Source organism: Lates calcarifer, linkage group LG6 (genome assembly GCF_001640805.2).
Source record: "Lates calcarifer isolate ASB-BC8 linkage group LG6, TLL_Latcal_v3, whole genome shotgun sequence".
Classification (NCBI taxonomy): domain Eukaryota; kingdom Metazoa; phylum Chordata; class Actinopteri; family Centropomidae; genus Lates; species Lates calcarifer.
Genome location: NC_066838.1, coordinates 26,819,404 through 26,831,520, shown reverse-complemented (window position 1 = coordinate 26,831,520; position 12,117 = coordinate 26,819,404). Strand labels below are relative to the sequence as shown.

General features: G+C 42.6%; 1 protein-coding gene across 1 annotated transcript in view; it reads left to right on the top strand.

Annotated features, from left to right (window-relative positions):
- Positions 1–12,117, top strand: part of itpr3 (inositol 1,4,5-trisphosphate receptor, type 3) — a 50,585-nt gene that overhangs the window by 5,491 nt on the left and 32,977 nt on the right. Inside the window, exons 3-9 of the mRNA XM_051071505.1 lie at positions 4,212–4,282; positions 7,954–8,075; positions 8,285–8,371; positions 9,895–10,053; positions 10,728–10,826; positions 11,179–11,262; positions 11,937–12,083. Coding sequence (XP_050927462.1) covers positions 4,212–4,282; positions 7,954–8,075; positions 8,285–8,371; positions 9,895–10,053; positions 10,728–10,826; positions 11,179–11,262; positions 11,937–12,083 — 769 coding nt within the window. The remainder of the gene's footprint in view (positions 1–4,211; positions 4,283–7,953; positions 8,076–8,284; positions 8,372–9,894; positions 10,054–10,727; positions 10,827–11,178; positions 11,263–11,936; positions 12,084–12,117) is intronic.

Below are 12,117 nucleotides of genomic sequence, written 5' to 3'. Positions count from 1 at the left end.
ACCAGAGAGACTCAGAGTAGACAGCAGAGTTCACATATGACGACAACATGCAGAGTAAAAGCACTTTTCTGGCTGCTAATCGACGCCAGAACTCAGAACAGAAGGGAGATTGGGAGTGTGTGTTGCCTGGTTGGCGGCAGACGATGGAGGAGTTAGAGCTGGTGATGCTGCAGCGTTTACAGCATTCACTGCTTCACCATCACAGTCAGCAACAGATGATTGTTAGCAATGAACTTAACACTCCACCACAGATACTATCATCAGAGCCGAGCACTAATTACAAACTAAACAGATGGAGAGAATTAAAGGACTTGGAAAAGAGGAAGAAGGAAGGAATGGAAGTTTAGGAAAACATGGGAAGAATGACAAAAAAAAGTGGAGCACTGAGTAATTACTGTGAGTTTAGTGAGAGCTGAGTGAGAAGAGTGGGATTAAAAAAGGGATGGACGTTAAATACAGTGGAAGAACGGGTGGAAGAAGACGTGAGAAAAGAGAGAGAGAGAGAGAGAAAGGAAATGAAGGAAGAAAGACAGAAGCCAAGAATAAAGGCAGAATGTGAAGAAGCAGATGGAGAAAGAAGAAGAAAGCGACAGATTCGCAGCTGATTCATTCTGCTGTGACTCCTGAAACAGATGCTGACGATGTGAATCAGGTCCGTTTAACAGTGAGAAACAGGTCAGCTGAACAACATGTCAGTCACTGAGTCAACACTCACAGGCCTGTGAATAGAGCAATCAGCAGCTCCGACATACAGGTGACACACACACACCTGGGGCCGGGACACACCTGGCAGGCAAACAAAAGAAGTGATTGGTTGTTGTCGTAGCGATGGTTGGACTCTGTGGGCGGTCGGGGAGTCGGACTTCAGAGGTGGAAAGAAAGAAAGACTGAATGAAAGAGTGGAAGTGAAGAGGGAAAGAAAAAAGGCAAGAAGGGAAAATAAAGAGAAAAAAGAGATTCTGAACAGAAGGAAACAGAGTGAGGACATGTTTAGAATTTTTTAGAAACAAAACAGAAATGTGGCACACTCCTGTTCTCAGATCAGTTTGGTCTCTAGAAATCCAGATTCTCCTCATTTAGACGCTTGAAATCCTGAAAGCCTGTTCCTCACCAGGCGGAACAAAACAGAGACGTGTTTCTGTGATAAGCGAGCAGTCAGCCGTGTTTTCCTGGACGTCTCCGCGTTAACTCTGATTATTTTTACCAGGTTTGGTTGGAACAACATCCTGCAGCTGCTGACGCGCAGCAGATTAATCTCCTGTTTTTCCTCTGAAGGACGACTTTCACATCAGGACTCTCTTTAAACAGAAATCTGTTCTGACAGCTACAGCCACTGCAGCTCTCGAGACACAGCCATTTCCATCAGTTTTCATTTTAGCAAAATCAACAGTTGCCAGCTACAGAGTCTTTCAGAGTTAAATCTGCAGGTGATGTGTTGATGTGCTGTAAACGTAAAGGTCTCGACAGATGGAGGAACAGTAACTAAAAGGTGGCAGGGTTTAAACTCGACGACCATGCTAATCACACTGAACAAGTGCTGTTGTGTAAAAGAACCCTTCACATATGAAAAGGTTCTTTGTGTTCGTCTGATTGTCCTGATGAAATTTTCATGGTCTTCATTTCCATATTTGGCGTTTCTCAGTGATCGGTGTTTACTCTCTGAGGCTCTGTGATTTACATGACGGTCGATTAAGTCAATGACCCTCGACTGAGTAATTAGCTCGGCTCAGAGTGTGTGTGTGGTCTTACACTTGTGATTTTGTGAGGATCATTTTAAGCTTGGACCATTGATACGAGGACGATTTGTAAAAATCTAAGGACAGTTTAAGGACAGATGGATCATTCTGGAAAGTGAGGACATTTTGAAAATAATCTAACATGATATACAGTGATGAAATTATACTGTGAAAAGTGAAAGCAGATAAATGACTTATTATCCAAATATAAACAGAGGAATCTCTGTCTGATTTGACAACTGCTCATCTGTTTGACTTCAAACTTGGACCCAAGGAAGTAATAGTACATACTCTATAGTAAATACTCGGTTTTCAAAGTTCAGATCTGAATTAGAAACAACATCATGGTCCCAGCACTTCACATGTTAGAAAATAGTTCCATTACAGTGAGAATTCTAGGATTAACAGGAAGATATAATTATGTATCATCACTGGATAATGAGGACTGATGTCAGTATGAAACAGCTGACTGTACAACCAGTCGAGTGAACAACCACATCCACCTGGACGGTGTCCACCTTTCCCACCTCATTTGTTTACAAGCTGTGGCTTTGGTTTGTAATTGGCCTGCGTGATCCTGACTGACCCAGAATCCAAAACTACGACTCAGCTAAAATGCAGAATCATCACAGTCATTCAAACAGTGTGAACGAAGAATCTCACACACGTAATTCATGTTCTACATAAAGTCCATCAGTGAGAGCTGAGTTAGTGAGAGGAGCTTCACCTGATGTGGAAATTAATCAGAGGATCAGAGCAGCCACACACACACACACACACACACACACACACACACACACCTGGCCTCCTGCAGAATGTAGTTAATGTGTGTATGAATGGACAGGTAATCCTGCTGACTGCAGTCTGTCTGCTCACTGCACGAAAAGAGAGATTTAACAGGTGTGTGTGTGTGTGTGTGTGTGTGTGTGTGTGTGTGTGTGTGTGTGTGTGTGTGTCAAACTGCCGGAGGCCTCCCCCCTGTTTCCTAAACACTGATGGTAAAAGAGATTTACTCTAATGACCACACACACACACACAGACAGTGTCATGCTGTGACTGGTCAGGAGTCTCTGCTGAGACCTTAAATAGTCATATTTAAGAGAGAAAACACAGACACAGACACAGATGGAGCTGATGGAGGTTATTTCCTCCTCCATGCATAAACTCTTAATTAGACCTCACCTTTATTTATTTAAGCAGGAGGTCACTGAGAGTAAGCTGTGCTCTGATTACAGCTTCTGTTAGGAAATAAAAGACAGAATAAATCAAATCAAACCTGCGTTACAGTCTTTAGTTCTCTTTGATTGTAGAGGTTGTTCATATAAATGCAGAAAAATCTCCAGAACGTTTTGGATTTATGAATGTGAACATGTCACATCAGATTGAACTGATCCCTTTTAATCAGTTGTTGTGTCATTAGTTGATGTACACAGTAACGTTCATGTACTTTTACTGTTTCCTTTGTGCTGTTATTCATTCAGTTCTGCCATGTATTTTGTTTTGTTGAGTCTGATAATGTGACAGTGGTAAAAATGTGTCCGTCATTCCCTTGCTGTGTCCGACATTCTGTCCTAACGCAGCTTTAAAGGGTCGGGACAAACCATCACAAACGTGATCCAGTATCTGTTTTGCTCATTACTGAAGTCAGACTCAGTGTTTCTCAGCTCTAAGTTTCAGGTTAGCCTGATGTGTTAAACCTGAGTTTAGAGTGAGGACTAACAGAGTTGTGTGTCAGTGTGTACAGTAGCTGACGTGTCCACTTGCACTGTTCACACTTTGTGTCTTGGCAGCTTCGTTCTAAACTTTCAAACCATCGAGTAAGAAAAAGAATCTAAAAATAGAAGGAGTTACCACAGACGGCAGCATGAGGCAGCAGGGTGTTGTTTCCTGTCCTCTTTAAAAAAAAAAAACGGACCAAACTGCTGCATCTGCAGCTTTAAACACTTCACACCCCTGCTGATTATTTTCCAAAACAAACCATCAGTTCGTACTGTACGATGGCTTCCTGCTCATCAGTGACTGAGGATCTGTTCACAGTTCATTTTTGGTCGCAGCTGTTGTGACGCTGCTGAGAGATCAGCTCGGTCTTATCTGATCGCACTCTTCTCAGAGTGTTTATCTGCATCAGCGCTGCCTTAGATTTTTCTCTGTGACCTCCTCATGGAGAAGAATTGATGAAAATTCGAGAGGACGTTTTAAATTGTCAGCAAACACACTGAATATCTAACGTTGCTGTGGTTCATTCGTCTGGACGATCTCACATCAAAAGCCCTTAACTGACAAATGAAGTAGATTTTAAGCGTCATGTGTTCCTTTAATGTACACATTCATTTACAAACATAGAACTGAAATATTTCCAGGAGCAAATGAAGTTTCCAGGTATTTAGTAGGTTTGTCCCAGCAGAGAGAAAATCCATCAATTATCCCCTTTAATACTTCTTCATTAACGATGTCTCCTCTGCTCTGTGTCTGCAGGTTGGTAGATGACCGCTGTGTGGTCGAACCAGCTGCTGGAGATTTGGAGAATCCTCCAAAGAAGTTCAGAGGTATGACCGAGTGTGTGTGTGTGTTATTTTTCTGATTACCTGATCTACTGTCAGAGGTCATATTATCTCTGCTGTTGTGTCTCTGTGTAACTGTGGTTCTTCAGGTTGGATCTCCCTCTAACTGAGTGAGAGTCAGCAGCTTAAACTGCTGGAATCAGACCAGAGAGTTCAGAGTGAAGCTGAACTGGAGATCAGTTAAAAACCAGAGTTCATCTCTGAGATCCAGGAAACTGACGGAAACATCAAGTGTTTGGTGTTTGTTACAGTGATAACACTTCCTGCTCCAGGAGGAGAAGAGGATCATGGGTAATAGACACTGTAATGAATGAATCAGCTTTAACTTTAAATGAAGTCGAGGAGGCAGGATGGACTCACAGCGTTTGAGAAGCTCACTGATCAGATTTTACAAAATGCTTTTATTTTGAAATTATTGCAATAAAAGCTCACAGTTGCCTGTTGGTACCTGAGCTCCTGTGGAACCAGACCGGACTCCTGTCCTGGGTCAGGTCTCTGATATTAGAACCACATGGAGCCGTGAAAACCTCCAGTGAACTGAATGAAATATAAATAATATGTCTATGATCTGAGTCCAGCTGAAACCATCAGAGACTGCTGGTTTTTCCACCAGCCACTCACTCATCAGGTCTCACACACACACACACATTTTATATATATAAAGCAGTGTGTTGCCATCTGCTCTGTGCTGTTTGTGAGTTTCAGGACGCGGCAGCAGTTGAACCAGTTTAGAAGTAGATCACAGTGATTGATGGCTCAAACTTGAAATCCAGATCAGGCAGGAGGTTTAGTCTGATCATCAGACTGAATCTGTTGAATCTATTTACAACAAACTACAGCTGCATACATCTCATTCACACAGGAAGATGCCGTCCTCGTTCTTCGGTCTTAGCTGGATTATATTTCAAAATGTTCATTTCTGTCTGTAAAATGTAAAAATGAAACGCTGATTCTGCTGTGGCTCGCTGACCTCTGAGCTCTGAGGACGTGTTTGGTGTCTGAATCGATTAAAATTAAGGAAACTGGTCAAATGAACACACATTTCTGAGCCTACTGGTGCTTAGCTGTGGTTTTCAGTCACCTTTTCTAGTTCTGAACATGTCGTTTCACTTCTTTATGCCTCTGCACCAGCGACCGTTTTCAGCTCGTTCCTCTCATTCTTGTGAAAATGAATCTCAGTGACACCTTGACTGAGTTTCTTCAAATTTAGTACAAACATTCATTTGGACTCAACGATGAACTGATTGGAATTTGGTGGTCAAAGGTCAAAGGTCAAGATCACTGTGACCTCATAAAACATGTTTTTTTGGCGCCACCACGAAACCACGAGGTGTTAACCCGTTAATTCAGGCTCTGAACTGTGATAGAGTTCGTGCTGACTCTGGTTACCGGCAGCTAAAGGATGTTTGAGTGGGTGATGTGATAGCAATGTCTCGATCACAATGTGTCACAGAGTCAGGTTGCACTGAAATTTGTCTTCAAGTCCAAGTTAAATAGATTGTATTTCAGTCTGGATCCAGACCAGGGTCCACCTGGTGAGTACGTGGGTTATAGAAGAACGTCTATAAAATAATGTTAGAGTTCAGACAGCAGTTTACAGAGAGAGGAGAAGTGTTTTTTCCTTCATTGGAGAGCTGACAGTGTTCAGTGGATCCAGACAGGAAACGAGGGATTTCAAGTCTTTATCAGTGCGCTGACAGGAAGTGATGGGAGGCAGAATAACGATAGTCCACACACCTTATTATAAACAACTGACTGTCACTGACTGCATTAAACTAATTTATGTTTCAACTGTTGTGTGAAAAAACAGAAACCTGAGAGATAAATAAAAGATAAGAAAGGTGTGAACTAACAAAACCTCCACATGCTTATAGTTGGTTGTTTATGCCACTAAAACACGGTGAAACTGAAAAATACAGCAGTTGATCATGTAATGTAATCTGCACTGTTAAGACACAAGAACGAGCCTGTGTGTGTGTGTGTGTGTGTGTGTGTGTGTGTGGTTGTGTATGTGTTGAAGGCTCATTTCCTTAAGTCAACTTTAAACCTGATTTTCCATTTAGATCTTTACAATACCATACAGAGTGATTACACACAGGCAAGTGATGTTTGCCTTACAACCATACACACACACACACACACACACACACACACAGTGAAAGTGGTTTTTAACCTACAGGATCTGCTGGAGGAGAGTCAATATTTACCTCCCCTCTCTCTCTCTTTGTGTTTTCTCCTGTAACCCTCTTACATCAGGTTTTTAGTTACATTAAAAGAGCTGAATACTTTCACATCAACCTGTACTTGTTCTTTGATTTTAGCCACACAGTCTTCACCTCTTACATTCAGACAATTATCTGACAGACTGTGATGCAACTTAGATATTTGCTTTTTCCTCTAGTGCCACCAGCAGAGATCAGCACCAACAATGCTAGCTTACTCGATGTTGTTGTTTGAGATTCTAGGATGATGCTAATTAAAGCTAATTTGACCTAAGACCATAAAAAACTGCCCACATCTTCATCACTGATCTCAAACCCCAGTGACATGAACACAGTGTCAGACTGAATGAATGGGGTGAAAACAAATAGCAGGTTATCTTTATGTCGTCTGCGTAACAAGAGAGTCGAACAGTGTATCCAGAGTCTGGAGGGTCAGGTCTCAAAACCACCAACACGAGAGTCTATTTATCTGCTTTAATACAGTCATCAGCAGTAATGCAGCACCAACTCCAGTGACAAGAGTTAGCATGTCATTTGCTAACTTCAGTATTTTGTGGGGTAGTGTAGAATGTGTACTGTAATTTCTCAAATAATAACCAGTAGTCAGTTAAAAGGCAGGTCTCCGATAATGACAGAGGGTCGACACAAATAAATAAAGCGCAGTGAATAAACAAGGGTGGATAAACTCCTGGTGCCTGTTATATGTTGTGTGTGCCAGTTAAGAATAAAAGACATTTCTACTGCTTTAATTTGATAAATTCATTAACACACTCTGTGGTTCTGGATTAGTCATCGAAGGTATTACCGTCCAAACACAATGGTGGCGTTTGATTTGTTTATTCTGATCCTCTTTGCTTTGTCGTCCTTTAATCCTCAACCTCAGCTAATGTCACTACACAGTATTACAGTGAGTCTCAGTCATGACCAGTGGACAGGTAAGAAGTGAAAAGTTGTTTGATTTAACAGGAGCGACAGACGGCTGAGGTTATGTTTGGCTTTGGTTCGATTTTATGTGACTAGTTGTACCAGCGTTGAATGGTCCCATCAATGATTTGCAGTTTTCCAGGTGTTTTGTTTCACACCATGTTTAATGACTCACTGCTGGTTAATCAACATATTGACTTTATCTGGTTGTGGATCAGATTGAATTCTTTGTATTAAACACTCAGAATCAGAGATAGGATTAATGTCAGATGCTTCACCAGTTTGATGTTCCGAGACCAAAACAGCCAATTAGTTTCAGGTTTTCGCTCCAAAGACCAATTATCACTCTGGAACTAATCGCTCCAACTAGTTACAACACAAGACCTCATGAAGATCACATTTTAAGAGAATATACATGATGAAACCAAAAAAATCTCCCTCTCTGTGATGTTTTTGAGATTGAGACCAAATGACTCTTCAGATATCTTGTTCCGTTGTGTCTTCCCTCAGACTGCCTGTTCAAGGTGTGTCCCATGAGTCGGTACTCGGCTCAGAAACAGTTCTGGAAAGCCAAACAAGCCAAACATGAGAAGGACAAGATCGCTGACGTGGTTCTGCTGCAGAAACTACAGGTAACACACACACACACACACACATTTCACACGCTCGAAAGAAGCATCTGATATTTTGGAAAATCCTCTGGTCTCAGTCAGAGTCTGAATCAGTTTGAACTTTCTGCGCCCCTATATGAAGACATGATGTTCTCTCATGACGAGGCTAAGCTAGCAGTTTCCCTCTGCTTCCAGTCTTTATGCTAAGCTAATGTATGTGTGTCTTTCAGCATGCGTCCAACCTGGAGCAGAAGCAGAACGAGACAGAAAACAAGAAAGTCCATGGAGACGTAGTAAAATATGGAACTGTCATACAGGTAAATAACTTGTTTATCGTCTTTACCAGTATGAAGATTTCCTCAGTAGTTGGAGGGGTGGCAGCCTCTCACATGTCTGCACCATCCATGACCGAAAACAAGTTTTCACCTTGTTTTGTTCACCTGTATTTAACGGCTGGAGGGTTTTTCAAAGTTCATGTTTATTCACCACAAACAGCCAAAGGACAGTTTCACTTTTCCCTGAAGTCAAATAGCTTTGAGCATAGATGTTACACTCAAGGCAGATTCAGTCTGCCTGGAATGAACTCAGTCTTACAGGATTATGCTCCTTCTCGGCCACTTCGTTCTCCTAAAGATCTTCGTCGGTGCACACAAAGCCTTCACACAATCTCTTGAACACTCGACTTCTCTGTACATTTACTGTGAACTTTCAGTGCAGATTTATTTTACTTCAGTGTCTCTCACTGCACTGAAGCTTCAGTGTTGTCTGTCTGTTGTGAGTTGCTGTAGATAAAAGTGACAAATGAGTAAATGTCTTTTGTGTCAGTTTGTTTTTATCCACTGGCTGAACACAACCAACTGCAACTGCAGACATTTTCAAATGAAATGACTCTGCCTCAGTTTGCTTTGAATTTCCTTTAGTTTCACCTTTATACAAGAAGAAACATTAAAACACTTGATAAGAATATCAAGTTGTAATCCTTAAGATATTCGATGTGAAGGGACGATCACTGTCCAGCACTAACCTCAGTGACAGATACACTGTGTGTGTCACAATAAAATCCATCTTATATTGTCTAGTTGAAGTCTTTTAATGTGAAGCAGCAGCAGTGGGAAATGAACACAAACCACTTCACATGAGTCATCGTGTCATCATGTTGCTGTGTAACAGCTGGATGTGGAAATAAGCAGCTGTTTGATTCAACAGATGATATGTCAGCGTTCGTCAGCGTTTGGTTTTTTTTGAAAGCAAGTGTCCAAAAAAATCTGCTCAGAATATCCAGTGGAGTCTGTGCGATCGTCTTTGTGGACGTCCCATAATGCCTCACTGCACATGTCTGCACATGTCTGCACATGTCTGCCTACCTGAACACCCCATACAACAACAGTGTGTATGTCCTCTGTACTAAAACTATAGCAGGGCAAGATAAAGGAACATGTTCTACACCAGGTGACCCCCCCCCCCCTTTACAGCAGCAACATGTGTCTCTGACTGTGTTCATAATTTACTCACACACACACACACACACACACACTGACAGGTTGGGTGTGGCTCCTGTTGAGTGAAACTGAGTCAGACTGTTGAGATAAAGATTCCTGAAGGAAAGGTGTGCGTGTGTGTGTGTGTGTGTGTGTGTGTGTTGAAGGTGTGGAGAGGATTGCATTGGTCTGTAGCACTCCTTTAACTTGCAGTGTACAAACAATAACTGCACTGCACCTTTAACATGTTTAAACACACACACACACACACACACACACACACACACACACACACAGGTTTGTTGACGAGAAGAAAAAGTTCAAATCAGTAATGAAATGAATGAACTTGTCTCTGTCTGCAGCTGCTCCACATGAAGAGTAATAAATACCTGACGGTGAACAAGCGTCTGCCGGCTCTGCTGGAGAAGAACGCCATGCGAGTGACTCTGGACGGGACGGGGAACGAAGGATCCTGGCTCTTCATCCAGCCGTTCTGGAAGCTCCGCGCCAACGGAGACAACGTAAACACTCGTCAAACTACACACCTGTACAGAGACGGACACACGACACACACATTTAGTCATGGTCCCCAGAGGAGGAGTGACCTGACATTCACTGTTTTTACTGTACCCCCTCCCAGAACAGGAAAACTTTATTTATACATCACATTTCATACAGAAAGATACGATATCATGTGCTTCTTAGAAATAAAAAAAACACAGAAAAACAGATTTAAAAAGTAACAATGAAAGAAAGAAAATGAATAAATGAATCAATATTGTAGCTGAGGAAAATAACAGTGAAAGGAAGGAACTCGTACTTTCCTTGCAGTAATATTAGTGGAGGACAGAGACCTGGACCCAGCAGGAGCCTGATCCATCTGAGCCGGACTCGTACTGAAATCAGAACCTCGTCCATTTTTATATTCCAGGTGAAACCAGTTCAGGCCTGAGGCTGAGGCTGTCCCACATCTGACCCAAAACTCTGGACCTTTCAGGGTCATGTGGCAGAACTGATGTCGTAGTTGTACAAGCATCAGTGGCAGTGACAGATATGACTGATACTGATCCATCAAAAAGGACTGACTGCAGTATTGGTCCTCTGGCTCAGACAGGCATTAGTGGTACTAGTAGTAGTAGTAGTAGTAGTAGTAGTAGTAGTAGTGTGAGTACTGAGAGTCTGCTGCTTGTTGCAGGTGGTGGTGGGAGATAAAGTGATCCTGAACCCAGTGAACGCTGGTCAGCCTCTGCACGCCTCAAACTACGAACTGACCGACCATCCAGGCTGCAAGGAGGTGACACACACACACACACACACACACACACCTCTAACACACTGCAGGACTGAGACTGAGACTGAGACTGATTAGGATTATCAGTGCAGCAGAACCATCTGGAAACCTGAACTAAAACACTGAGGTGTGTGACTTCCTGTGGAGACAGGAAAACACATCAGCCTCTTTGTCTCCGACTCTGTAACAGTTTATGTCTGATAACAGCTGGTTGACTCATTGTGTATCTGCTCAGTGTTGGACCTGTTCATACACGCAGACATGACTCTGGTTGTTGCCTCAGTGAGACCCCCGCCTCTGAACCCGGCCTTCACCCTCAGCAGGGCTACATGTGAACATCTTCTTCCCCCTGCAGGTGAACTCAGTGAACTGCAACACCAGCTGGAAGATCAACCTGTTCATGATGTTCAGCGACCACAGAGAGGAGGTCCTCAAAGGAGTGAGTCAGCTCCTGCACTACACACAGTTTACCCAAGCTTTCTGTCGCCCTTCATCAGTGGTTTTATGTCTGAAAATATTCAGTAACTCTCAGTAAAAAAACAAACATTGGAGGAAAAATTATTTTAGACAAAAACATTTCTTCATAATTTTATTTCATTTTTCTGCCTTCCTCTCCAGATAATGATCTCATCTTTAAACCTTTGTGGAGTCCTGATCCACACTTTTTCCAATGTGTTTAGCACCTGCCACAATTAGCATAAAAAATCTTACTCTTAATCTCAGAGTCAGAACTCAGTCAAATCTGAAAACACAGACATGAAACATGTTTTTACATTAAGCACCTCCTGAGGCTGCCATCATCATCATCATCATCATTATCTCCAGTATCCACGGTGAAGAAACATCATGTTAATCTGGTTAGAAAATAATGCTGCTTTATCCCTGCAGAAGCTGCCTGAACATCCACAGGTTCACTGCAGACAGTGGATGATTGGATGTTTCTGCCTATGGGACTTTACACCTTCCTATAAGCTAATGGCAGTTGAGCATAAACTGCAAATGCAGCTGATCTGTCCTTTAATGTCTCTTTAACCATCTCTCTCTCTCTCTCTCTCTCTCTCTCTCTCTCTCTCTCTCTCTCTCTGTCTCTCTCTCTCTCTCTCTCTCTCTCAGGGTGATGTGGTGCGTTTGTTTCACGCTGAGCAGGAGAAGTTTCTGACCTGCGACGAGTACAAGAGCAAACTCCACGTTTTCCTCCGAACCACGCTGAGACAGTCGGCGACCTCAGCGACCAGCTCCAACGCCCTGTGGGAGGTCGAGGTACACACACACGCACACACACACACACACACAC